We start from the raw sequence: 26,104 nt of genomic DNA, 5'->3' as shown, positions 1-26,104 counted from the left end.
AGGATAGTAAGGAATTTCAAGTTACCCAATTGCAACAGTCAAGTTTTAGGGAGGAAGGGGGTCTGAGACTGCTCTTGGTAAACTGTCAAAGTGTAGTAAATAAACAATTAAAATTCGGTACATTGATGGAATCTTATGAGACTGATGTGGTGATAGGAGTGGAATCGTGGTTGAAAGAAGGGGTGGGTAATAGAGAAGTATTTCCAGAAGGGTACACAGTCTATCGTAGAGACCGAGGAGATAAAAAGGGAGGGGGGGTGTTTATTCTGGTGAAGGAAACTTACTGTTCACATGAATGGTTTACCGATGAAAGGGATGAAATATTAGGGATAAAATTAGTTTGTGATAATATGAAGGAGGTGGGAATTATAGGAACATACAGGCCTGGAAGAGAGGAAAGAGACATGGAAATCTTTGAAAAAATAATAGATTATACTCATAAAAACAATAATAATGATATGGTAATAATTGGGGGAGATCTAAATTTGCCTGAAGTTGAATGGAAAGGAGCTGCAAGTGAAGCCCATGAACAGAAACTGGCAAATCAGTTAATTTGGGAGGGAGGATTTACACAAGTAGTACAAGAACCGACTCGTCTCAATAACTTACTAGATGTATTCTTGGTTAAACCATGGAAAATTGTTGATAAAACTGAGGTAATTGAAGGAATAGGAGACCATAAGGCAGTAATAATGGATGTAGGACTCGTACCAAAAAGGCTTAATAAGAGGGTTACACAAGACAAGAAATTGTACAGAAAAACTAAAGTTGATGAATTTGGGACTTACCTTAAATCACAATTCAGTTGTTGGATAAGTGAAGGGAGTAACGTGGATACACTTTGGGCTAAATTTAAAGGAATTATTTGGGAAGGAGAGAAGAGATTTGTACCTGTTAAGAAGGGTAAAATGACCTCAGACCCTGTTTATTATACAAGGGAAATAAGAAAATTAAAAAGAAAATGTAGAATAGTAAACAGGAAAATCAAAGAGGGTAGGGAGAGTAGAGAAACTAGAAAACAGCTAATGAGGGAACTGAATAGAGTGAAAAAGGAAGCAAAAGAGAATTATATGAATGGCATACTTCAAAAGGGTAATGACCACAAAGGGAAATGGAAAAAGCTGTATTCATATATCAGGAATCAAAAAGGAAAAGGAGTCCAAATTCCTACAATGGTGGGAGAAGGGGGTGAACACTATTTAACAGATACTGAGAAAGCAAACCTATTTAGTAGGGAATTTAGAGATTCAGTAGATGATTGTCAAGAGTTGGAAACCGAAACAGAAGATAGAGAGGGAGAGAGACAGAGGGAAACAAGAAGCTTCTCATTCACAAACGAAGATATTTTCAGAGAAATCCAACTGCTTCAGCAAGGAAAAGCTGCAGGAAGTGATCAAATTACTGGGGAGGTATTAAAGACAATGGGGTGGTACATAGTGCCTTATTTAAAATTTCTCTTTGACTATGTCATAAATAATAGTGTAATACCAAAGGAATGGAAGGAATCTATAATAATACCAATTTATAAAGGAAAGGGTGATAAAAGGAAACCAGAGAACTACAGACCAATCAGCCTGACCAGCATAGTTTGTAAAATTCTGGAGAGTTTAATATCGAAGTACATCAGAGGGATATGTGATGATAAAAATTGGTTCATGAGGAGCCAGTATGGATTTAGAAAGAAATTTTCTTGTGAGGCACAACTGGTGGGATTTCAGCAGGACATATCAGATCAGTTGGATTCAGGAGGTCAGTTAGATTGCATAGCCATAGATCTTTCCAAAGCCTTTGATAGAGTGGAACATGGAATATTATTAAAGAAATTGGAGGGAATAGGATTGGACGTAAGGGTTACACGTTGGATAAAAGCATTTCTAAATTCAAGGGTTCAGAAAGTCAAAGTAGGAAATAATGTATCGCAGGAAGAGAAAGTTTGGAAGGGAATTGCACAGGGTAGTATAATCGGTCCGTTACTTTTCTTAATATACGCAAATGATTTAGGGAACAATATAACATCAAAAATAAGATTGTATGCAGATGACATAATTGTTTATAGAGAAATAAACAACATTGAGGATTGTTCAGAATTACAAAGGGACATTGAAAGTATCCAACAATGGGTTGAAGAAAATAATATGAAGGTTAATGGAGGCAAATCAACTGTTACAACTTTTACAAACAGGAGCTTTAAAACTGAATTTGAATATACTTTGGATGAGGTAGTTATCCCAAAAGAAGGCAAGTGCAAATACTTAGGTGTGAGATTTGAAAGTAATTTGCACTGGAAGTGTCATATTGATGACATTGTTGGGAAAGCATACAGATCCTTACATGTCATAATGAGGCTACTTAAAGGATGCAACAAAGAATTAAAAGAAAAAAGTTACTTGAGTATGGTTCGTCCATTATTGGAAAATGCAAACAGTGTTTGGGATCCTCACCAAGAATACCTAATAAAAGAAATAGATAGTGTGCAGAGGAAAGCAGCAAGATTTGTAACAGGGGATTTCAGGAGAAATAGTAGTGTATCAGAAATGTTAAAGGAACTTGGGTGGGAAACTTTAAGTAAGAGAAGGGAGAAAACTAGACTTACAGGATTATATAGAGCCTATACAGGAGAAGAAGCATGGAGAGATATCCGTGAGAGGCTTCAGTTGGAAAATAATTATATCGGCAGGACTGACCACAAATATAAAATTAGAAGGAATTTTAGCCAAAGCGATTGGGGTAAATTTTCATTCATTGGGAAGGGTGTGAAGGAGTGGAACAGTTTACCAGGGGTAGTGTTTGATCCTTTTCCTAAATCTGTACAGATATTCAAGAAGAGAATAAACAGCAACAGAGAAAATAAATGAAGTGTTAGAGGGCATTCGACCGGTGCAGGTTATTGTAAATAAAAAAATGTGTGTGAATAAATTAATTCCATCCCCTGGTCTAAGGAGTTTGGACAGCCAAAGTAGGAGACTGCCTGTAGGGGTGAAGTACAGTGGGGACTTCGAGGGCCCTGGGACCGCTACGGTAGCTGTGAAGGCCCTTCAGGAACTCTGAAAAGTGGTGGTAAAAGGGGCTCTGGTTAAGACGCAGCAGGTCGTTATGCTACTTAGGATCCAGAACGGGTTAAAAAAAAAAAGTAAATAAATAAATGCAATGTAAATATTAATGTTATACCAGTTTTATAGTATCATTTGAAGCAATTCCACATACTGTATATCAGTTGACTATATTTGTAAGTAGTACAGGAGATATTATAATTAGAATTTTGTAAACAATATAAATTTATTAAGGATGAGCTGTGTGTTAATAGAAAACATTGTTAGCGTAAATTGTATAATATTGTATTATAGGAAAAATTTTCTTCTCTTGTTAATTTAATATTTAGTGCTTGACAATAATATATTTTAGTGTACCATTTGCCACCGAGGTAGACACCTCCTTTGCAAATAAAGAGATTTTGATTTGATTTGATTTTTGATTTGTGGACCCACTGGTTTGGTGCTTCTAATTAAGTTATTAGCTTAAGTGAACAAAAACAGAAAACCCACCCTTTAGCCCTTCGTTTGTTTTAAAAAGCTCTTCTGGATAGCTGGACAATGGTTTTTCCTTGTGTCTTCTCTTCTCTGCTGCGGATTGATCTCTGTTACAGTGACTGCGATAACCGGGTCCATCCAAAGGAGAACTTGCTGTGCCTGTTGGAAGGGCACTATGAATTTCCTGGCCAATTAACATCCAATCCTGGAGTGGAGTGACCAAAAGTTTCTGGTGGTGGCAGTTGCTCTGTACTGTGCCACATTTCACTACTTGCTCATTGTAAGTTTACTACATGAGTGAGCTGGTTGCCTTGGTGGAACTGAATGTGGATGGAGGTCGTCGGCGATCGGTCGTAGTCAGCGCCTGCATTGATCAGCAATACCGGTGGTCAACTTGTGACTCTTCGGCCTGTATGGACGTTCCTGGCTAGAACGAGGTCAAGATTTGTGTGCTATAATGTGTCAGATTCGTTGTGTTGCCAAAGTCTTCAAACCTCCAGTTAAGACCTCCATTTAATTTCATGTATTCAAAATTGTAATTGTTGGAGCTCGAAGTTGGGAGGTGGAGGATGTCGCCTGTGCTCTGGGTGCCACGGCTGGTGGTCTTGAGGCTAGGTGGCTGGCTGAATGGCTGTGTGCAAGCGTACACGGGCTTGTGTTAGTTGTAGCAGGTGCTAGCTGCTGCTAGCTGCTGCTAGCGGCAATGCGTGTTTTTGGTGGGCGGTGAGTTGGTTGCTGGGTTCTGGACTCGATTCTCCCTGGGCTTCGTACCTCTCAGTTGCTCTCTTGCATGGTTGTATTGCGAATAATGCTGTGTGTCTGCATCATCCAAGACAGTTGCCGAAGAACCAGAATATCGATAATATATTGTAGTTGCAAGAGACAATTCTTATGATTGATCTGTACTGAAACTGACTTAACATGTGAGAGGTCGGACCCGTTTTAGAATGCAAGAGGTTGTGCGAAGGTAAATTGCTCACGCTTAATATTTTAATGCGGTGCTATTTTCCTTTGGCGGTGAATGCTCTGATAAAAATATTAATATGTACCCTGTGTAAGTGCCTTTCGACTAGTACTAACATAATTACCCGGTAACAATATTTTCCCAATGTAAAAAAATTAATGAATTCTGTCGCAAAATCTGGTCAAGTTACAAGAGTTTTTAAAGAGCGCGAGAGGTCGCGCATGAGCAAATTGCTGCAACGTTTCCATTTGTACATTTCAATGAATGATTTGGTCACAATTCAAGATAAAACTACAGCACCACACTTCACTGAAAGCCACCATAAGCCTCATGAACTTTACTTAAGAAACTTTCTTGAAAATGCAGTCATGTAAGAATGCACTACGCGAGGAGTCGCGTGAAGGCAATATTACAAGTCATCAATCTCATTTTTTTGTCCGTATTGACTACAGTGATCACATTCAATTTATAAAGTATACATTTACTGTTCACCTATTCAATACCTACAGTACCACGTTATGTGGTTAAATAATCATAAAAGTTTGAAAAGTTGTGGACATGTTTCGCCCTTCTTATTGGGCATCATCAGCACATTTGTTAATCTTAAAACAAACAATCTTTTAAAAGAAGATTACATTATTGTTTATGAAAAATTGAGATGAGATATGTTGTGATATTTAAAAAAATAATTTTTTTAAAATAAGAAATTTGATATGGGAAGTACGAGCATATGATAAAATTATTGTAGTATATTTTACAATATGTCTAAAAAATTAATTGTAATGATAAAAAGTTTTTAAAATCAGCATGTATCTGGAATTGAAATGGATCCTCTTCTTACTGAAAGTCAAAAATATTTGCCGCGATCGCTGCTAAGTAGATCAAAGGATGAATTCTGTTTTAAATTATATATTCCAACTGTTGAAATTAGACTGAAAAGAAGCAATTCTTTCTCGAAGCTTTTAATCCAGTGATGTACTTGAATATTTTCTTAGTTAGCCGTTCCTCATCCATTCTTTCTAGATGCCCATAGAATTTTAGTCTTCGCTTTCGCATGGTGACAGTGATTTTTTCGGTGTACTTGTAGTGTACCATTACGTTACAGTTGAGACGGTCATTAACATGGAGATGTAGCGAACAAAAATGGCGCAGAGCAGCTTCAGGCGGCGTAAATGTGTACGGAATGTAGTCATATGGCAAGTCGATCGTAATTAGAAGGCGGAGGCTGATATTGACCGGTGAGAAAGAAAAGAGTTTCCTAGATAGAACAACTATGGTCCGTAAAAATAATTGAAATCAGTCGATTCTTAACTTCTTTGAGAGAAGAAAAACTGCGCTTACGAAGGATAGCAATTTTCACTACAAATTAAGAAGAACATTCATCGCGACAGAGAAGATTATCGTAATATACACAGTCAAACGAGGGATACAGCTATTTTACATCCGTAAAATAACTCAAAGGCGAAAGGAATACGTACAAACTTTGTTTCCAAATATCAAAGTAAAGAAAGCCTACGGACTAGTACATCATCTTAGTGGAACGGTGACGAGAAAAGGGCCAGTAACAGTACAATAAGTGGCCGTATATTAACAAGAAATGCAGAAGATACTGCCAGAAACTCTAAGCAATATTCATTAGGCGATATATTTGACAGAAAGCAGGCCTAATTGAAAATTTATATAATTTTAGAACACTGTTTTATCAGTCATAAGGAATATGAATACCATCATACGTATTGGAAAACCTAAAATGCAAGAGATTGATATGTATTCTACAAGATTTATGTTGTCTTTTCATTGCATGGACACTGGAAACGTGATGGCGCATGCCTAAACTGATGGTGAAGGACTGCTCAAGATGCCATGGCTCAAGCCAGACTGCCTGACCCATGCCCAGCCGTGACGTAATCCTGGATCCATGGCTGATTACTCGGAGATGTCGTAGTTGAAGAAGCAGCCAGCAGTTAACCAGCCGACACGAGATAAGTAATATGTTTCAAGGTATTCATTTTAAAATTAGTATTGAATGATGAGAAATATTTATATGAGTGCAAAAGTGCCTACAGATAAATTAAATGTGCCAATAAGTGAATACTTGTGCGTGAGTTTTAGTAAGTAACCGCAAACACGTGCCATTTCGAGTAACAGTAATGCCGTGCTCGTAGATGATTTTAGGTTAATGTAAACAGAAACGGAATGTGTATATCAATGTTTAAGAGCCAATCTACTTGGAAAGATCAATTAGTGACAAACTAGATGAGGTTAATAAAGGAGTCTGTGATGTATGAAATGTAACCTAGATATTACTAATTTTAGATTGGCAGACATGGCTAAATACGATTATGAAATTAGAAGAAATTGATTTAATGTTAGGAAGTTGCCATTTATGAATAGATATTGAAGTCAATGGACTGTTTTAACCGTAACAAAGAGGTTATTAAGAAGAAGTTAGATGAGAATATGTTTTAATATGCGGAGGTATCGGGAGGAAGAGATATATGAGAGTAATGTAATGATATTATTGCGGAATTCTATGTTGATTACTGTTATAGTATGGTAGATAATACTGAAAATGATGGAGTTAGGTCATGTCTGAGTGAATATAAGATACAGTCCAAATATTAAATGGTTGATTGGTAGTATTTACATCAAAGATATCACTAGGTTATTTGAATATCAGATGCATTATAGAGTAGATATAGGAGTATGAAGGAACATCGCTTAACAGGACAAACGTCTTATAATGTGAATGTGGATTGGTAGAGCAGATTTTAACCTAATTTTGGCACAGCGGTAAATGATATGAGAGTTGATTTGAACTGCAATGGCACGTCAATATGTAATCGTTTGGTGCGAGTTTCGTTGTTTGAACTGATTGATTAACTTAGTTGTGGCACTCACTACTGAGAATATTTGATTTCTTCTGGCACATATGAAAGAATATAATAATGATATACTTGGTATTAGTATAGATAGAATTGTTTAAAATGCATTGGTTTTGATAACATTACTTGGGAAACATATTGCTTATCTCATGTCACGAACAAGTCATTACGAAAATCCAAAGAAAATCCAAATAAACCAAACAGGAAGAAACACCACTCCCTCCTAATAAATAAAAATTTAACCCCCTCTTACCCCATGATATATGTTGAAATGATGAACTGTGGTCATACAACAGGACAATAATGATAAATAATGAATTCAAAGATTGTAATTTAACAAATTTCAATTATGTTTATGGTGTTGATTTTTGAATGCAAGGATAGCAATGTAACTTAACTTCATTTTCTTTTCGCTATTGCCCAGAACTTAATTTTTATTTCATTAATATGATATTAGCATGCTAATAAATTATAGGACTATTCATGCGTTTTCTTTCTGAAAGTAACTTAAAATACGTAGCCATAAGGTATTATACGATGTGCATTCAAGTTCTAAGGCCTCCGATTTTTTTTCTCCAGACTGGAAAGAAATAGAAACATGTGCATTGTTTTAAAAGGAGACCGCGTTCGTTGTCAAAACGTCACAGAGATGGCAGCACTATACGACAGATGAATTTTTAGCGCCAGCCGCGAGAATGAGAACTGTTTTAGATACTTAAAATGGCGACGTTTTCCTTACGTGAACAGAGTGCAATCATTCGTTTTTTGAATTTGCGTGGTGTGACACCAATTGAAATTTATCGACAGTTGAAGGAGACATGTGGTGATGGAGTTATGGATGTGTTGAAGGTGCGTTCGTGGGTGCGACAGTTTAATGAAGGCAGAACATCGTGTGACAACAAGCTGAAACAACCTCGGGCTCGCACAAGCCGGTCTGACGACATGATCGAGAAAGTGGAGAGAATTGTTTTGGGGGATCGCTTCCAGTGTTGGCATTTCCGTGGGTTCTGTGCACACAATCCTGCATGACGACCTGAAAATGCGAGAAGTGTCATCCAGGTGGGTGCCACGAATGCTGATGGACGACCACAAGGCTGCCCGTGTGGCATGTTGCCAAGCAATGTTGACGTGCAACGACAGCATGAATGGGACTTTCTTTTCGTCGATTGTGACAATGGATGAGACGTGGATGCCATTTTTCAATCCAGAAACAAAGCGCCAGTCAGCTCAATGGAAGCACACAGATTCACCGCTACCAAAAATTTTTTGGGTAATCGCCAGTGCTGAAAAAATGATGGTGTCCATGTTCTGGGACAGCGAGGGCGTAATCCTTACCCATTGCGTTCCAAAGGGCACTACGGTAACAGGTGCATCGTACGAAAATGTTTTGAAGAACAAGTTCCTTCCTGCACGGCAACAAAAACGTCTGGGAAAGGCTGCGCGTGTGCTGTTTCACCAAGACAACGCACCCACACATCGAGCTAACGTTACGCAAACGTTTCTTCATGAAAACAACTTTGAAGTGATCCCTCATGCTCCCTACTCACCTGACCTGACTCCTAATGACTTTTGGCTTTTTCCAACAATGAAAGACACTCTCCGTGGCCGCACATTCACCAGCCGTGCTGCTATTGCCTCAGCGATTTTCCAGTGGTCAAAACATACTCCTAAAGAAGCTTTCGCCGCTGCCATGGAATCATGGCGTCGACGTTGTGCAAAATGTGTACGTCTGCAGGGTGATTACGTCGAGAAGTAACGCCAGTTTCATCGTTTTCGGGTGAGTAGTTAGTTAGAAAAAAAATCGGAGGCCTTAGAACTTGAATGCACCTCGTAAGAGCTAATAATATATATTTATGTTAAGTTAGGAGCATTGTCACGGAACATTACTAGGTTTTGGGGGAATTGAATGATTAATTGCGTATATTATCACTCTTCAACGGAACCTGCAATTTGTTTATATGATTGGAGAACCGAATTGAAATATTTTACCCTGAGTAGCTAGCTGAACATATACTTCCAACCACCATACATGAAATACGCAGTAAACCCCCACTTTATGAAGATTCATGGAATTAATGATAGGTGGAAGGGTGTAGTAGAGATCGTCATTTTTCTATTCCTCCACTCCCCATCAGCATTTTTCTGTGGTCCTAAAATTTTCCTTAAGATTCTCCTCGCCTTTTTTTTTTTTTCGAGATCTTCAAGCTCTACTTTTTTATTCATTGTCAGGCTCTCTGAAGCGTAGAGACCCCTCTGGCTTTACCACTGTGCTGTAGTGTCTAAGTTTCGCTTTCATTCTTCTATATAAGTAAAAAAAACTGCTAGTGCCAGGTTGGTGGGTCCTTGGCAAGCATAATGGACGGGTCTCTCGTCTACGCTACTCCGGTATCGTTCCACGTCTTTTTTATTATATTTTTCACTCGGTGAACTCGACACGATACTGCCAAATTACAAGAGAAAATCCTTAAGGACATATTTCCATGTAAATTACTAATTCCGTTGTTCCTACTTTAAAGTTTTGTACTTCTAGAAACATTATTTCTAATAGTCTTTTTTTTATGAAAAAATTGTATGATATATACTAAGCATTATTGCCAATTAACCCAACTGTAGAAATTTAAGATATAGGGGCAATGTAATTGATATCAATTTTATTATTTTTCAGATCAAATGTAAGAAAAATACAACATAGATCAACTTAGAAATACTGTGATGCATCTGATACGAGTACAGAAATCTGTGTCAACGCAGCCTTTCGACCAGTCCACTTTGGGCAGCGACCAACAACCATTTTCTTCAGACCTATGCACTGTAATGTTGGGAACTAATATGCCCCTGCATAAACCGGAGCATCTTCAAATTTCAACAAGCTGCCGGGAGTAATCACCAAGTTGGAGAAGAGTGGCATGCCCCTGGTAGTCATTTAGGATTGTGGAAGAAGTCAGGGGAAGTTTTGTCCGAACCTCTGGGAAGGCAGCCGCTGTCAACGAAATAAAACCAGATTAAGTGACTTCACTGAAGTTTTGTCCAATCACTTCTTGTGATATTGAGAGATCTTTCTGTCAGTACAAAATATTATGCATGAGAGGAGAACATGTTTGTACCTGGAAATCATTGAAACATTGCTTGTAAATTCCTTTTATAGTAATTGAGTGTGTTATTAAATTATAAGTAATTTTTTCATGTCTATTTTGTTGTCTATTTTTACATGTTAGTGCCTATTTTGGCTAATTTAAGAGCCTATATGCCTGTCTATTTTAACTGTTTTTAGTGCCTATAATTCTCGTCTGTACTTATGTCCTTTTCATTTATTGATGGACATCAACGATCTCCTTTCTGCTTTAAAATTCAATAAGCATCATATCGTCCTTCCACCTCGAAATTCTGCTATGCGACAATGCTGAGGGGAGAAAATACTGACCCACAGCACACGTATCACTTGGAATGAAAATTCAATGATATAGTTCATGCAGTATATGGTTCTGCAATGTGATTTTATTTTATGTAAATGAATATCACACGAGAAAAAGTTCACTTCCTTGTATAAATTACTTTATTTACACTGTACGTCACAACACACAATTATACACAGTAGCAAATCAAATGACACAACAACACTCAATAGCGGAGTACCCTGAAGTCGATTCTGACAAGTACAGATATCAACAACACTGACTTGCACACTATAACATGCACTCTCTCGAACTCATCGACTCTGCCTCGGAGCTGAACAGTTACTCGCAGTCCATCATTTGCCTGACTCCTAAGAACTGAGTTCACTTATTACTGACAGCTCGATATATATACTATTTGATCAACCATCTAGAATTATCGATTTCTGAAAGGGTTCTTACAACACTCTAATGGAACACAATCGAAATATCGATTGACCAGCTAGTCGAATGGAGTACTCCAGCAATGGATCTACCTCGAACTTTCGTTTTCTGTTTCCTAATAAACATAGAAATTTCTACAACATTCCTAATGTCTCTACATGTATCAGGATAATAAAACCTTACAGTAAGTTTCCAGAACCCTTCATATATACCAAATTATAGTACAATAAGTCTAACATACGAACATTATGGAATTTTCTACCGCTTTCGACTATATAGATTTTGAGGTTAAACTTATACACAATACGTATTTGAGGTTATACAAAGTTATACTACATATTTACAGGGAAACCATGTACTAGTCATGTTTAACATTTAATAAAAGATAATTTAGCATTAAATAAACTATAATTAAAATATATTAAACATAATAATTGAAGGTTTTATACCGGTTACGATGTCATACCTACGAAAATTATTCCCCCTAAAACCTTCAATATCTATCCTGTACATTCCTTACTCTAGGTCTTAAATTATATCTAGGTGTCCTTATACCTATTTCTTCGTCTCTCTTAGTCCTCACTATTTAATTACACTTAGACTACCTCAATCACACTGTCTTCTCGTTGGCGCTGTTGCAGTTCATATTTCGCAGCCAGATAGTTCGATCGGTGGCCACCACCTTTCCATGGGGGATCTGCTGGGTCTGGTTGACAGTGTCCCTGTTCTCGGTAGCAATGATCCACAGGTCCTCGCGTGGCAGTCGACACTCCACTGACTTTCTCCTTGCTTGTACCTTTGTGTTCTGCCAGGCCCCACGCGTCTTCATAGTCCACCAGTGTGCTGCACGGGAGAGGCTCGCACGTCGCGGACTTGACCCTGTTGAGTCTCCTCTTTTCCCGGGGTGCTGAATTCAATGTTCCTACCGGCATATGATTTTGTGCCGGGATTAGTGTCCTGGTCAGGTGGCACCCTCGTTTGTTCATTGTTGGTACTACAATGATCCCGTTGTCCTGTGGAGTTGCCATCTTCAGGACGCCGGATCCGCCATCACTGCTTGCAGGCTCCACCCATGTGTCCGGAGCTTTCGTGCTTTCACACAGGCCACTCGGTATTTCTGCTGGTCCTTGAACTACGGACTCCACCATCGCTACGATCCGGTCGTCACGTGGAGTTGCCATCTTCACGACGCCGGAGCCGCCATCACTGCTTGAACTACGGACTCCACAACCGCAAGCATCACTTCGGACTGCTTCCCGTCCGATTCGTTGTTGTCCGACACAACATCAATGATCACTTCGTTGCCCAAAGAATTGATTTGGTTCTTTATGTCTTCAGACTGGGCCTTGATTTTTTTCAGTCTGGGCCTGGATTTTTTTGGTCTCTGCCTGAATCCAAGCAGTTAGTTGTGTGAACATAATGTTTACCCGGTTGTTGGTTTCTTCCTCTGAGGTGACTTCAAAGTCGAAACTGCCTGGGTCCTCCTCGTTGTCTATCAAATCCTGGCGCAGCCTCTCCTGTAGGTCCGCTTTGCTTCCAGCCGTCGGTAAACCTCGGGATGCCAGCGCATTCCGTAACATCACCACAGTCATTTGTTTGATCTTCATTGCCGAGCTTGAAGTGTCCTGTCCAATTCTGTCATGGTCGCCATTTTATCGTTCTACAATGCAATTTTATTTTACATAAATAAATATCACACGAAAACACGTTCACTTCATTGTATAAATTACTTTATTTACACTGTACATCACGACACACAATTATACACAGTAGCAAATGACACTACGACAATCAATAGTGGTGTACCCTGAAGTCGATTCTGACAAGTACAGATATCAACAACACTGACTCGCGCACCATAACATGCACTCTCTAGAATTCATCGACTCTGCCTCAGAGCCGAACAGTTACTCGCAGTCCATCATTTGCCTGACTCCTAAGAACTAAGAACTGACTTCACTTATTACTGACAGCTCGATATATATACTATTTGATCAACCATCTAGAATTATCGATTTCTGAAAGGGTTCTTACAACACTCTAATGGAACACAATCGAAATATCGATCGACCAGCTAGTCGAATGGAGTACTCCAGTAATGGATCTACCTCGAACTTTCATTTTCTGTTTCCTAATAAACATAGAAATTTCTACAACATTCCTAATGCCTCTACATGTATCTGGATAATAAAACCTTACAGTAAGTTTCCAGAACCCTTCATATATACCAAATTATAGTACAATAAGTCTAACATACGAACTTTATGGAATTTTCTACCGCTTTTGACTATATAGATTTTGAGGTTAAACTTATACGCAATACGTATTTGAGGTTATACAAAGTTATACTACATACTTACAGGGAAACTATGAACTAGTCATGTTTAATGTTTAATAAAAGATAATTTAGCATTAAATAAACTATAATTAAAATATATTAAACATAATAATTGAAGGTTTTATACCGGTTACGATGTCGTACCTACGACAAGTACTGAACCTTAGATGACAGAACCTTTCTAAGCTGAAATATTATCATATAGCATTTTCTCTAAGCGCAATAATAATATATCTTCACATCTATATTATAGCGTCTGACCAACAGTTAACTTATCAGAATATGATTTATGTGTACAAATTATCCTCATAAAATCCAGTTAATCACAACCAGACAACCTAAAGTTAACAGAAACACTAAAGTTAAAACTTTGAATAGAGCAAATATATCTACCTCTTCTAGAAGTAAAATAAGATAACGTCAACTGTCCCATACATACAAGAAATACATGTAATAAGATGTATGCATTACTACACATACTGAAGTAACTAAAGAAATTCCTTTCTCTCCATACAAAAATTTAAAAAATACAAACCCAGTATTATGAATAATATCATGTTAGTAATTTCTACTTACCCTAACACTAGCATTCTGAGCTGTCTTCTCTATACTTTCCTTCCAACTGAGAGCTAGTTCATAGCTAGGAACTGCCACCTCAAATATGGTGCACATGTTTGGAGTTTGTATACGCAGTATCCAATCCAAGCCAGACGGTTCACCAGTTGCCAACTCCACCACTGCACCCATCATATCCAGACTACCCTTTTGTAAGTTACCCAGTAGCATAGAATCAGATGACTGAAACAAAAGCATGTATGTGTTAAATTAGTTCTTTACTTTAAACTCAATTATGTTTCGCTGAGGTGATACACGATTTAAATACAAATGCTCGGGTAAGGAAGCTAACAGAAAAAAAATTACATATACATGCCGTAGGAAAGAGATGGAGAGCACTGACTTGTCATGTAAGCACACATGGATAGAGCATACACAAAAGAAAGACATGGGTCTAAACTTTTCAGTTGCAGCCTTGAGTACACATACAAGAAAGACTTACACCCAAAATATTCGACTGCAGCCTAGAGGATGGAATAAGAATATTCTGCCGCTGAAAATTTTTGACCCATGTCTTTTTTTTTCAATGTGTACTCTATCCATGTGTGCTTACACAATAGGCCACTGCTCTCCATCTGATTTAATTACAAAGATGCCTTTGAAAATCAATGGTACGGCGAAGACGAAAAGGAAGGACGAGAAGCATGTAAGTGGTAATTAGTACATGGGATATATGGCTCCTCTAGAGGATAAAAAGACATGATGGTCCAGTGTACATCAATATGAAGTTGGAGGAAACACATGGACCTTTCAAGAAATATTAAGAAATTTGCTGAAAATGGTGAGTCACCACACAAACATTGCTCTCTGGAAGATAGTTGCATTTGCAAGGTATCAAATACTGCAATTCCATTTATAGAAGCTAGTTTATAATATTCTCACATTCATGACATTAGTCCTCAATTAAGATTTCAACAAAAACAATGTTGACAAACAAATTACTAGCAACATCGCAATGGTATTGACCAAGCCTACCAACTATCTTCCACTAAATAAGTAAAAATTGCATGGGGATCTTAGTACAAACAAACAAACAAACAAACAAACAAACAAACAAGCAAACAAGCAAACAAACAAACAAACAAAGAATACCCCTCACAGTGAGATTTGGTTCATTTAGTAACATAATATACGAACATAGGTGTGATAATATTCACAAAGTTGTCAGTACTGTCATTCCAGTTAAACCACAAATTATTCATGAACTGTGTGACACTGATAAACTTGCTTCAGGTAAAGTAGAGGACATGGTAACTGAAGATAAAAAGATGGTGAACTGTTTTTGTTCTAAATTTTACAAAGTATTTCTGCAATTTCTAGTTTGTAAACATATCTCAAGACATAACGAATTTCTGGCATTTTCTCCTTGTGTTTATAAACTGTGTATTCTAATGAATTCCTTTTGTATTCCTACTCTTTTCCTGCAACAAAGTTAGGTAAGTTGTCAGTGTCTGAAAAAGCAAAAGTTATTTCACAAATTTTAACTTTAATTCCAAAAAATTAAAACATAAGGATTTAATTCTATTCTTTCCTATGCTATAATTTTATGAATATTAAATGCAGCAAACAAAATATTTAGTATGCTTTCTATGTTCTTTAGTTTTTAATCCTCCTCCTCTTCACAAGTTAAATTCTGTTACTAACAGCAGAATTCTGCTATGGTTGGCAACAATACATTAAAAATTAAAAATAAGCTTCCTACTTTCTATCTCTTAAAACAGATTGCAGAACCACTGTAAAGTTCATACATACGTTATCATCTCTATTCTCCTGGGGCTCAACTTCTTCAACATAATTTGATGGGAACCAATGCTGCTTTTTTCCACCATAATCACCTCTCCACCAGCCACTGCCCTTCTGTTTATTCACATTTGTTATGATGGCATGTTTGCAGAATGACAGTTCATCACTATTTTGAGCCTGATAGTCAAATATAGCTTTTACAGTGATCTGGAAAAGAAAAGTTTATTATTGCAACAATGTAATGTAAAGTAAATCTGTAAACAGAAAAGTTTCTTTATTACACACTAGTTTCTACATTATGAAGGCAACATACAACTTGATATGTAAACTACCATTCATCTTTCATTGATAATTTCAGTTTTAATATATATTATCAAAGTTTATTTATTCAGACATTAGCACAGTTTGACAGACGGACAAGTCTTGCTTACTCACTTTGATGCAAGTGTAACGGACTAGTATAACTTGGAAACAATCCTCTAACCCATGGGTAAATAATGAAAATATCATGCTCTGTTGGTGTTGGTGTTGTTGTTGGTGTTGTTGTTGGTGTTGTTGTTATTATTATTATTATTATTATTATTGTCTTGGTAGTGACAAGATCAGTAAGTCTGTTGTGCATGAAATGATCGAAGATTTCGTCGGTAATCACCCGTATATTGACATGGAAAGTGAGTATAAGTAATATTTAATATCCGTGCTTTCAACTTTTAATAGGATAAACTACGGTAGTGGGTGAAAAGTTCAAGACATTGACATTGTGTGTTGGTGAAAATGCTTTTTTAGGTTACCTAGTTCTAGTTTCGTCATAGAAAATGAAATGATCAAAGATTTCGTTGGTAATCACCCGTATATTGACATGGAAAGTGAGTGTAAGTAATATTTAATATCCATGCTTTCAATATTTAATAGGATAAACTACGGTAGTGGGTGAAAAGTTCAAGACATTGACATTGTGTGTTAGTGAAAATGCGTTTTTACGTTACCTAGTTTCGTCATAGAAAATAACAGAGAATAGATATATCTCTGCGACCTGAGTCATGGTCAGCTGGACTCCCTACTCACGGCACGATGTCGGGAGCTGGAATCCAGTGCGACTCTGTGGATTTGAATCCAGCATCTATGGAACATGGCCACAATATCATGGACGTGGAGCGCACGCATGATACATGCAATAGAAGTATTGAGCAGAATGCGAAAACGAATCTGAGGCTTGATATCACTCAACAAATTATGGAGGATATGCTAAAAGAGGAAGAACAACTGGAAATCGCCAGGGGCCTGTTGAAAAGTATTCTTACAATTCAGCAGAAAAATATGAAGATTGAAATTCAGCAAGGTTTAAAGAAATTGGAGGAAGCCCTAGATGCGGGATCTATGCACAGAAAAGCTTGGAAAGCAACTAGAGCATTAATGCAAAAGGATTTGCCCGATCAAGAGAAAGTAGAACAGAGCACCACAAACAGAAACGTAGAACAGGATAACTGGGAAATAGCATTGCCCAAGAAGGAGAAGAAGAAGAAGAGGGAACAGAGGCAGAAGAAGGCAGATGAAGATGAAGGTACTCAACCTGAACCAGTACTGGTATCTGAAACTGTTAAAAAGAATGAGCAACGGAAACGTTCAACTATAAGAAGCCGCCCAGAAGCCGTACTTATTAAACCGATGAATGGCAAGACTTTTGCAGATGTTGTGAAGGATATCTGCAGCAAGGTAAACCCAGAAGACAGTGGCACCAGTGTTAGATCGATCAGGAAAACTATGTCTGGAGCAGTTCTCCTTGAATTTAATAAGGCCACGGAAAAGGAGAATAGAGACAATTTTAATAAATCACTTAAAGGCGCTCTTGGACATGATGGCGAAGTAAAGGTTTTGACGCCTAGAACTACATTTGAAATTCGGGATATGGACAGTGCCACCACTATTTCCGATGTAGAGGAGGCTGTAAGACGAGAATTAGAAAATCTTAATCAAGAATTGAAGGTCTCAATCACAAATCCGAACAGCAGGGGACAAAAACTCGCCATCGTGGAGACTCGGTGCTTTAAATGTCTGTCATATGGACATCAAGCACGAAACTGTCAAGGATTGGACAGAAGTAAACTCTGCTTTAAGTGCGGAGAAGCTGGTCACAAGGCAGCAGGATGCAAAACGAATCCACGATGCATAATTTGCACAGATATGGGCGTTGAAGAGTCAAAACGACATCATGCTCTTGGCTCAGACAAGTGTATTGTGTTTCGTGAAGCACTAGAAAAGGCCAAAAAGCAGTGGTGTGAATGGTACAGATCCTTCAAGCCAATATACACAGGAGTCTAACTGCCAATGATCTATTGACGCAGATGATCTATGAGATAGAGCAGACATCTTGATTCTCAGCGAACAATATCAAGACAGAGATCAACCAGGCTGGTTTTCAGACAATCTAGGGACAGCTGCGATATGGGTACCAGACCTTGGAAAATACTCAGTTACAAATCAAGGACGCGGAGATGGGTTCGTCTGGGTCCAAGTTGAGAAGGTAATTTTTGTCAGCTGTTATTTTACCCCGAACGAGGCTATTTCGGACTTCCAGACAAAACTAGATGGGCTTGAAGATACTCTGCAAGGGATGAACACTAACCTAGTTGTTGCTGGTGATTTTAATGCTCAAGCAGTTGAATGGAACATGCCTCAAAGAGATTCTAGAGGGCGGCGTACAATGGAGATGGTCGCGAGATTGGGATTAATGGTTATCAACGTTGGTAATGTGACAACCTTTCGGCGACCAGGGTGTCAGGGAACTATACCAGATGTAACCTTTGCTTCTGAAGACATTGCGTCTAGGCGAGTAATTGAAGAATATACTGGAAGCGATCATCAGTATATAACTTTTCGTGTACTTCAAGAGACTCCGAATCTAAGGATTACCACGCCCAAGCCAGAAAGATGGAACATAGCCACTATGGATAGAGAAAAATTTCATGAAGTAATACAGAATGGAATGGATTGTATGACGGATACATGTCACGGAGGCAAAAGAAGCACTATTGCTAATAAATGCGTGGAACACACCATGAGACTCCTTCAGCAAGCATGCGACGCATCAATGACCAGAATCAAACAACGGAGAGGCAAGCGTCCAGCATATTGGTGGAATGAAGAAATTGCTGAGTTGAGGAAACAATGCCTGCAACTCAGACGAAGGACACAAAGAGCACGACATAACGATGAAGCTCTCTCAGTAGAGTATAAGACTATGAAGAAAAGACTGCGAAATACAATTAAAAAGAGTAAAGCCGACAAGTGGTGGGAAATGTCTAAGGAAGTGGATGAAAATCCATGGGGATTAGGGTATAAAATTGTCATGAAGAAATTTGGGATGCTACCAAGCCCTATCATGGATTCACGCACCATGGAAGAAATAGTACACATACTATTCCCTGATCATGCAGAGAGGATTGATGATGAGGCCGAGAAAGAACTAGACAATGTACCACCTTTTACAATTGAAGAATTGATAACAGCAATTAATTCCTTTAGAAATAAGAAAGCCCCTGGACCAGATGGTATTCCAGCAGAAGTACTAAAGGTGGCAGTCGAATTATGTCCTCAACTGCTGTTGAGAATGTATAATCATTGTTTGAAAGCGGGAATTTTTAGCTTTCGTTGGAAGATAGCTAGATTGGTTCTGATCAGTAAAGGGAAAACTGGGGGTTACAGACCTCTATGTATGCTGGACACTGCTGGGAAAGGTTTAGAGAAGCTCCTACAACCGAGAATACTAGCAGCAGTCCGATTAGCTGGCAACCTATCCGACCAACAACATGGATTTCGCAGAGGTCACTCAACGCTAGATGCTGTGAAGGAAGTGGTGAAGACAGCAGAATGAGCTCAAACGGGTAATCATTATTCTAGGAAACTGACGCTTCTTGTGACTCTAGATGTTAAAAATGCCTTCAACTCGGCAAGATGGAGTGATATTTTGGAAGCTCTAGAAGAAACTTTCAAGCTACCAGAATATCTCATGTATATACTGCGAGACTATTTGAAAGACTGTACATTGTTATACGACACGGAAGACGGTCAGAGAAGAAAGCGGCTCACAGCTGGTGCAGCGCAAGGCTCAATTCTCGGACCACACCTTTGGAACATCATGTACGATGATTTGTTACGGCTGGAGATACCAGAAGATGTAAAACTTGTGGGTTATGCTGATGATGTGGCTGCTGTGATAATAACCCGTAACCTAGAGCTGGCTCAATTTAAATTGAATCAGGTGATGCGACGTGTCAAAGAATGGATGATAAATCACAAGTTAGAACTCGCAGATCACAAAACGGAAATTGTCCTCCTGACGAGGAAAAGGATTAATACTGTTGTACCGATGCAGATCGGACAGATAGCCATCGAAACAACTAGGAGCACAAAATATCTTGGTGTAACGCTTGATACTAAGCTTACATATTGGGACCACATCCAACGGGTAACAGATAAGGCAGCGAAAACCATGACTGCACTGAGTAGACTCATGGGAAATATCAAGGGACCGATATCTAGTAAAAGGCGGCTTCTCATGTCGATTGTTCAATCGATACTGCTATACGGTTCGGAAATTTGGGCTGAATCGTTAAAAATTGTGAAATATCGGACAAGAATTGCGGCTGTACAACGGAGAGCAGCTTTACGAATTGCTTGCGCATATCGCACAGTATCAGAACCTGCGATTCTAGTAGTAGCAGCAGTAGCTCCCATTGACTTGTTGGCCTTCGAAAGACAAGAAATTTGGCTCACACAAGAAGAGCTAGGAAGGAAAAGGGCAAAGGCTTTGGCTCATAGTTGCAGAATGCAACGATGGCAAACAAGATGGGAAGATGATTCTAGAGAGAAATGTACGAAAAGACTGATACCTTCTCTGGGCGTATGGGTTGCCCGAAATCGTGGTGAAGTGAACTACTATCTCACACAGTTTTTGACAGGTCATGGACACTTCCGAAAATTTCTTCATAGGCTGGGGCTAGCAACTAGTCCGCTGTGCATATACTGCGGTGATATCGATGACGTATCACATACTTTCTTTGTGTGTGTTCATTGGCTGCCACAAAGAAGATGCTTAGAAGTTATGCAGGGAGAATTGACGCCAGAAGGGATCGTGTCAGTAATGCTACGAAGTCGAGAATCTTGGGACCAGGTGGCAGTCTACGTAGAAAATATTCTGCGTCAGAAGAAGAAGGACCTGGACGATTATGACAGACAGTAAAGCAGAAGAAGGAAGATGAAGCACAAGATCCGCCCTGAAGTAATGTGAGAGCTGTTTCCGGGGTGGAGATAAACGTCGTGGGAAAAGGGAGTGTGGTTTTTAGTGGGTAAGAATCTCCACACACTTGTTGAGTGCGGACCCTCACAAGTGTCTTATGAAAGATTTTCCACACTCCCTCGAAAAAAAACCACATTATTATTATTATTATTATTATTATTATTATTATTATTATTAAAATGTTGTCACTAAACAAGTATAGATTTCTTAGCATAAAATGCACTAATTACCTTAGATGTAAAGCTACTAGGATCCATATAACTGGACTGTACATAGGCAGTACCATCTTCTGCCTCCTGCAAAAAAAGAAAAAAAAAAAAAAAGAAAAAAAACCAAGGTATTAGTGAAAATCACATACAAAAAATGTTTTATAAAAACAGAGCCATGACAGTCAACTTCTTAGGACATGAATCTAAAATATAAAATATATACCAATGGGTATATAATGTTGCACTGAGAAATATGCAGTTTGTGGAAAATTCAATAGCATATTTAAAAAAATTGTAGTTTGTGATATGATTTCCTAGTTCATAAAATACAGCAACAGCTGAGCAACCTCATACATAGTCCTGAGAATCAGAACATTACTAAGAATATAAGGCTGAATATTGTGTTTATCCTATTATGTGTTCCTGTTTATATTCCAAATATATCGTTGCTGCAGGAGCAATATCACGTATCTGACAATGCACTTCCTATTCATTATTTTTCTTAAGACTGGTCACGCCTCCCAGCCACATAGGGATATGCATTCCATCAGAATAATTTTTGTTGTGTTCATTTTCCTATGCGAATGTGTAAATATGGCCGACTATCATCTACATGTACTGTAGAAATGTATGTTTGCATGACGTATTAAGTCACTCCTACAGTATAATGTATTCAAGGTTTCATTTTCCTTTACACATTAGACATAGGAAAAATAACAAAATTAAAATTGTATATCCAAATGAGGCTGGGAGGCGCAACCTGTCGTAAGGAATATATTGGATGGGAAGTACATTGTCAGATACGTGGTACGCCTCCCACAGTGATGATATGATTTGATTTGTTACTTGGCCATTCCCTTCCATTACTTATATTGACCTGTTGGGATCCTTTTCTCCTTCTTTATTTGTCCTAATTAATAAATATAGAGAAAAGGAAGAGACAAAAGACTGCTTCATGACCTCAAACACTAGAAGTTGGCCTCATCCCTTTGTAGCTGTTGCACATTTGTACAGAACTGCCTTGATAGCTTCTTGGCAGAAATGTAGGGCATCTAGAGATATTCTCTAGCTGCAGCTAAGAATCCAGGCATTATTCATGCATAAATCCAACAACCAGTATCTGCATCCTGAAAAAACATCCAAGTAATCTACAGAGTGTGAATAAGTCATGAAAGTACTTTTATCAGGATGAAGATAAATGGAGATGTGGCAGGGAATTTCATAAAATCTGTTTCCCAACTGAAAGACCATGATCTATCTGCTTTATTAGTATTATTTTTGTCCCAGTTACGTTAACTTGACAACAATCCAACACCGAATTCGAGAGATCTTCTGGGATGAATCTATCGTTTACCGGTACATACATCACTAACTCTGCTCGGGCTTGAATTAACCTATCGAGATCTATTCAGTCTTCGTTAACAGAATCTGCATGTGTTTCCTCACTTTCATTTTCATCTTTAGAAATATCATATCACAGTCTGAGATATTCGTGGGATTGCCATCTTCAAGCTCATTAAAATTCTAAGCATATACATGCCTTTGCTAGCAGAGATCTACAGTGCACTATGTCTTCTGGTATGGGGTAGATCAATATTTTTACTTTCATTGACCTGTCTCACTCTCATCGTTGGCTTTGACAATACGAAAGTAACTTGAGGTATGAATGATGCTAGTGATGCCATTTTTTATGCAGCCAGTCCCTGTTATGATTGGTGTGAAAATGTTGCACATAGGGTCAGTTAGTGCACGGATTTCAGTGGGCTTGGCAGACTAATATGTAACAGCAAAAGTAAAAAAGCTTTTTTACGTCACCTTTTCTTCGACACACATGAAGTTTTGAAATCATTTTAAGTGTTATTAATTTTCTGACCTACCAGTTTTTATTCAAATACAACTGGCCATTTTATCAAATATCTAAAGTATGAACTTTTAATGTGCACACTAGTGTATTTTATGTGTTTGTATTTGTAGCCTTAACTCAGGAGGTTTATCCCCACCACCTCTTCGTTTACGACATCACTATGTCCTAATTCTAATTTTATGATTAATAACTGAGGATGACCGCTATGTACAGTCGAAACTAGTACTGTTTGAGAGTAAAGTGTATTCATTAGGTAGATAATAAACTAAAGTTTTTGTAAAAGAGCACAGAACAGTGCATTAACATCCCTTTCTACATGATGGTAAAGATTGATTTACATGAGCATAAATGCATATTTATACAAACAATAAATTAACACATTTATTTGCTTTATAATAAAGGCAATGCATATAAAATTTAAAATAATATTTTTAAATATATTAATGAATGAATCAACGACTTCCTGCAATTATGGGTTGCCACAATGGACAAAGTAAAGTGTATCAGGACACAGAATGTTTTATCATATTGAAATATAGTGGTTATATGGATTTTTAAATTATGGAGGTCCAAACAAATGAGATCTCAGGATGTGTACGGATCCACGTATGGTGGTGGTAACTATTCTTTGAATGCTGTTTCATAGGCAGCTCAAACTTCTTCCAGAATTCCATAAACAAGGCAGATATTGTGCCACGAGCACCAACCATTAGGCCGATAGTCTCTATTTCAATTAGCTAGTATTTATTTTTGTAGAACGGTATGGTGGGCGTGTATATTCAGCTTTTCAAGGTCGGCTCCAGTAGGCTGGTTGAATTGGATGGTCGGATCAATAATGAAGCTTTTCTTGTCATTATCTTCAAAGGCAATTATGTCAATTCGTTTTGTACTGTCAGTCGTAAATAAACCATAGACTTCTTCATGTACACGGAAGTTTTTCCTGCGGAATTCTTCTGCAATCAGTGATCTTGTCTTGTGGTGACGTGAGTTCCTCAGTACTTCGCCGTAGGTTCAAGAACCCAGAACGTGAGCCAGTGTTTCTTTCTTTCTGACGCACCTACAACAGAGGTTTACGTCCTGAGTTCTGCCCGGAATAGTTTGTACTGCAGAAACATTTGATATCTTAATTGCTTCTTGCCATTCGTTACAAGAAAGTCCTTGGTCATGCCTAATTGAATTGTTGGCCAGAGTGTGCTCTTTATACAGCTACACACCGATCCCCTTCTGAGGCAAAGAGCACCAAATTGCTATTTCACGACTTCTTAGTTTTTTTAAGAGCTATTAAAAAAAATCATTAAATACCACAATGTTTCTGCGATATATGTACATTGTTTATGGACTATTCAATATGTTGTGCAATTCGCATTGTTGGCTGATGATGACCTTGACCTTAGGTCGAAACTAGTTCCAAATAAATGTTTCATTTGTAATGTAACCTGCATTACAAAAATTTTGTATTGAAAAGGTGGAACTGTTAAACTAAACTTTTAATTTTATATGTTCTTAGTTCTTGGTGGATTTTTCTTGGATTTGGAAGGTCGCTACTTTTATTGAAGAATCTGTTAATATCTGTGATGTTGAGGGCCTGTAAACAATGCGTTTTCCGGATGACAGATCATGCATCTTGCTAGCTCGGCGAAGAGTGTTCATGTGCTTATTTGTTGCAGATGCACTTCCCAGTTTGCTTTAAAAAGTCTGAGGTCTTTGAATCTTAAATCAGTATACGAAGCACTATCGGGTGTATCCGTGGGTAACTGCAAAATTTCCTTTAGAGGGCTCTTTTTAACATTTTGTCAGCAGTTTTCAGGAAGCTAACCGGTACTTGTCTTATTTCAGCAGTCTGAGAAGCATACACAAGAGTAGGGCTGACTGCTTTATTCACAACAATGAACTTTTGTTCTGTCTTTAACAAAGGTGAGGCTGTAAGTGCATCTAACTTCTTGTGCAAGATTTTTAAAGAAGAGGTCGCATCAAATGCGAGTGTTTCGTTAAAAGTGACACCAAGATATTGAATTTCTTCTCTTTCTTTAATAGTACTAATTTTAAAATTTTCGTGAATATCAAGGACTTCATGTATGAGCTTTCCCTTCTCAATATATATGACCACACATTTGTTGACATTTATCTGTAAACTGATTTCTTGGAACAACGCAATTGCAATGCGTGTCAACTAAAAAGCTGCTTCCTTATTTTTGCCAATAATAACTGTGTCATCGGCGTAACCCATGCCTGTTGAAAGCATTTGAGTCGCAATGACGGCTATGATTTCGCACACCGTGTTATCTGTGATGACCTGTAGTAGGACACAGTTGGGACCAGAAGTGGTATCTAATGCAATTCGACGTGTTACTACGGAAATATCTTCTTTTGTGATTGTGGGACTGTAGTCTCATCTACCTCTACACGGTCTATGTCACTGATTTTGGAGCAGTAATCATGCCTTATATTGGAATTTTTATTGGAAATTTTTTTTCACCGATCTTGAAATTCCCTAAACTATTTAGACTCAAGATTTCAATTTTTATTTTGAACACAGTAAGTTCAATTTCAGCATTTATGAACTTCATTAGAACATCCAAGGGACATGAATAGTTTGTTTGGGCATTCTTCACAGAACATTGTCACCTGCTTGGTTTTCTTGTCAGCGTCTTTCGATGTGGCACATTTTTGCTGAGCTTTATAGCAATCTAGCATCATCTTGAAACTTTTCTGGCTGGTGTTTAACAGATTGTGCGCGCTTCTCCTGCCAGGACTGATGACAGGTTCCTCTGTGGTCCAACCAGGCTTCTCGCAATCTTCTCTTGAAATTGGACTGGTGGCATTTTCT

The 26,104-nt window shown here is 38.1% G+C and overlaps 2 protein-coding genes across 3 annotated transcripts in view; one reads left to right on the top strand and one right to left on the bottom strand.

Annotated features, from left to right (window-relative positions):
* Positions 1-26,104, bottom strand: part of LOC136886934 (1-phosphatidylinositol 4,5-bisphosphate phosphodiesterase gamma-1-like) — a 737,826-nt gene that overhangs the window by 221,688 nt on the left and 490,034 nt on the right. For both annotated transcript variants that reach the window (XM_068231056.1, XM_068231055.1), the window contains 3 exons: positions 21,435-21,500; positions 15,918-16,115; positions 14,127-14,348 (listed from right to left, as the gene is read on the bottom strand). In XM_068231056.1, coding sequence (XP_068087157.1) covers positions 14,127-14,348; positions 15,918-16,115; positions 21,435-21,500 — 486 coding nt within the window. The remainder of the gene's footprint in view (positions 1-14,126; positions 14,349-15,917; positions 16,116-21,434; positions 21,501-26,104) is intronic.
* Positions 13,308-26,104, top strand: part of LOC137503702 (ras guanine nucleotide exchange factor R-like) — a 101,649-nt gene continuing 88,852 nt past the window's right edge. The window contains exon 1 of the mRNA XM_068231057.1: positions 13,308-13,412. The gene's annotated coding sequence lies outside the window, so the exon portion shown is untranslated. The remainder of the gene's footprint in view (positions 13,413-26,104) is intronic.

Source organism: Anabrus simplex, chromosome 1, assembly GCF_040414725.1.
Source record: "Anabrus simplex isolate iqAnaSimp1 chromosome 1, ASM4041472v1, whole genome shotgun sequence".
Taxonomy (NCBI): domain Eukaryota; kingdom Metazoa; phylum Arthropoda; class Insecta; order Orthoptera; family Tettigoniidae; genus Anabrus; species Anabrus simplex.
This window is presented reverse-complemented; position numbering and strand designations above follow the sequence as displayed.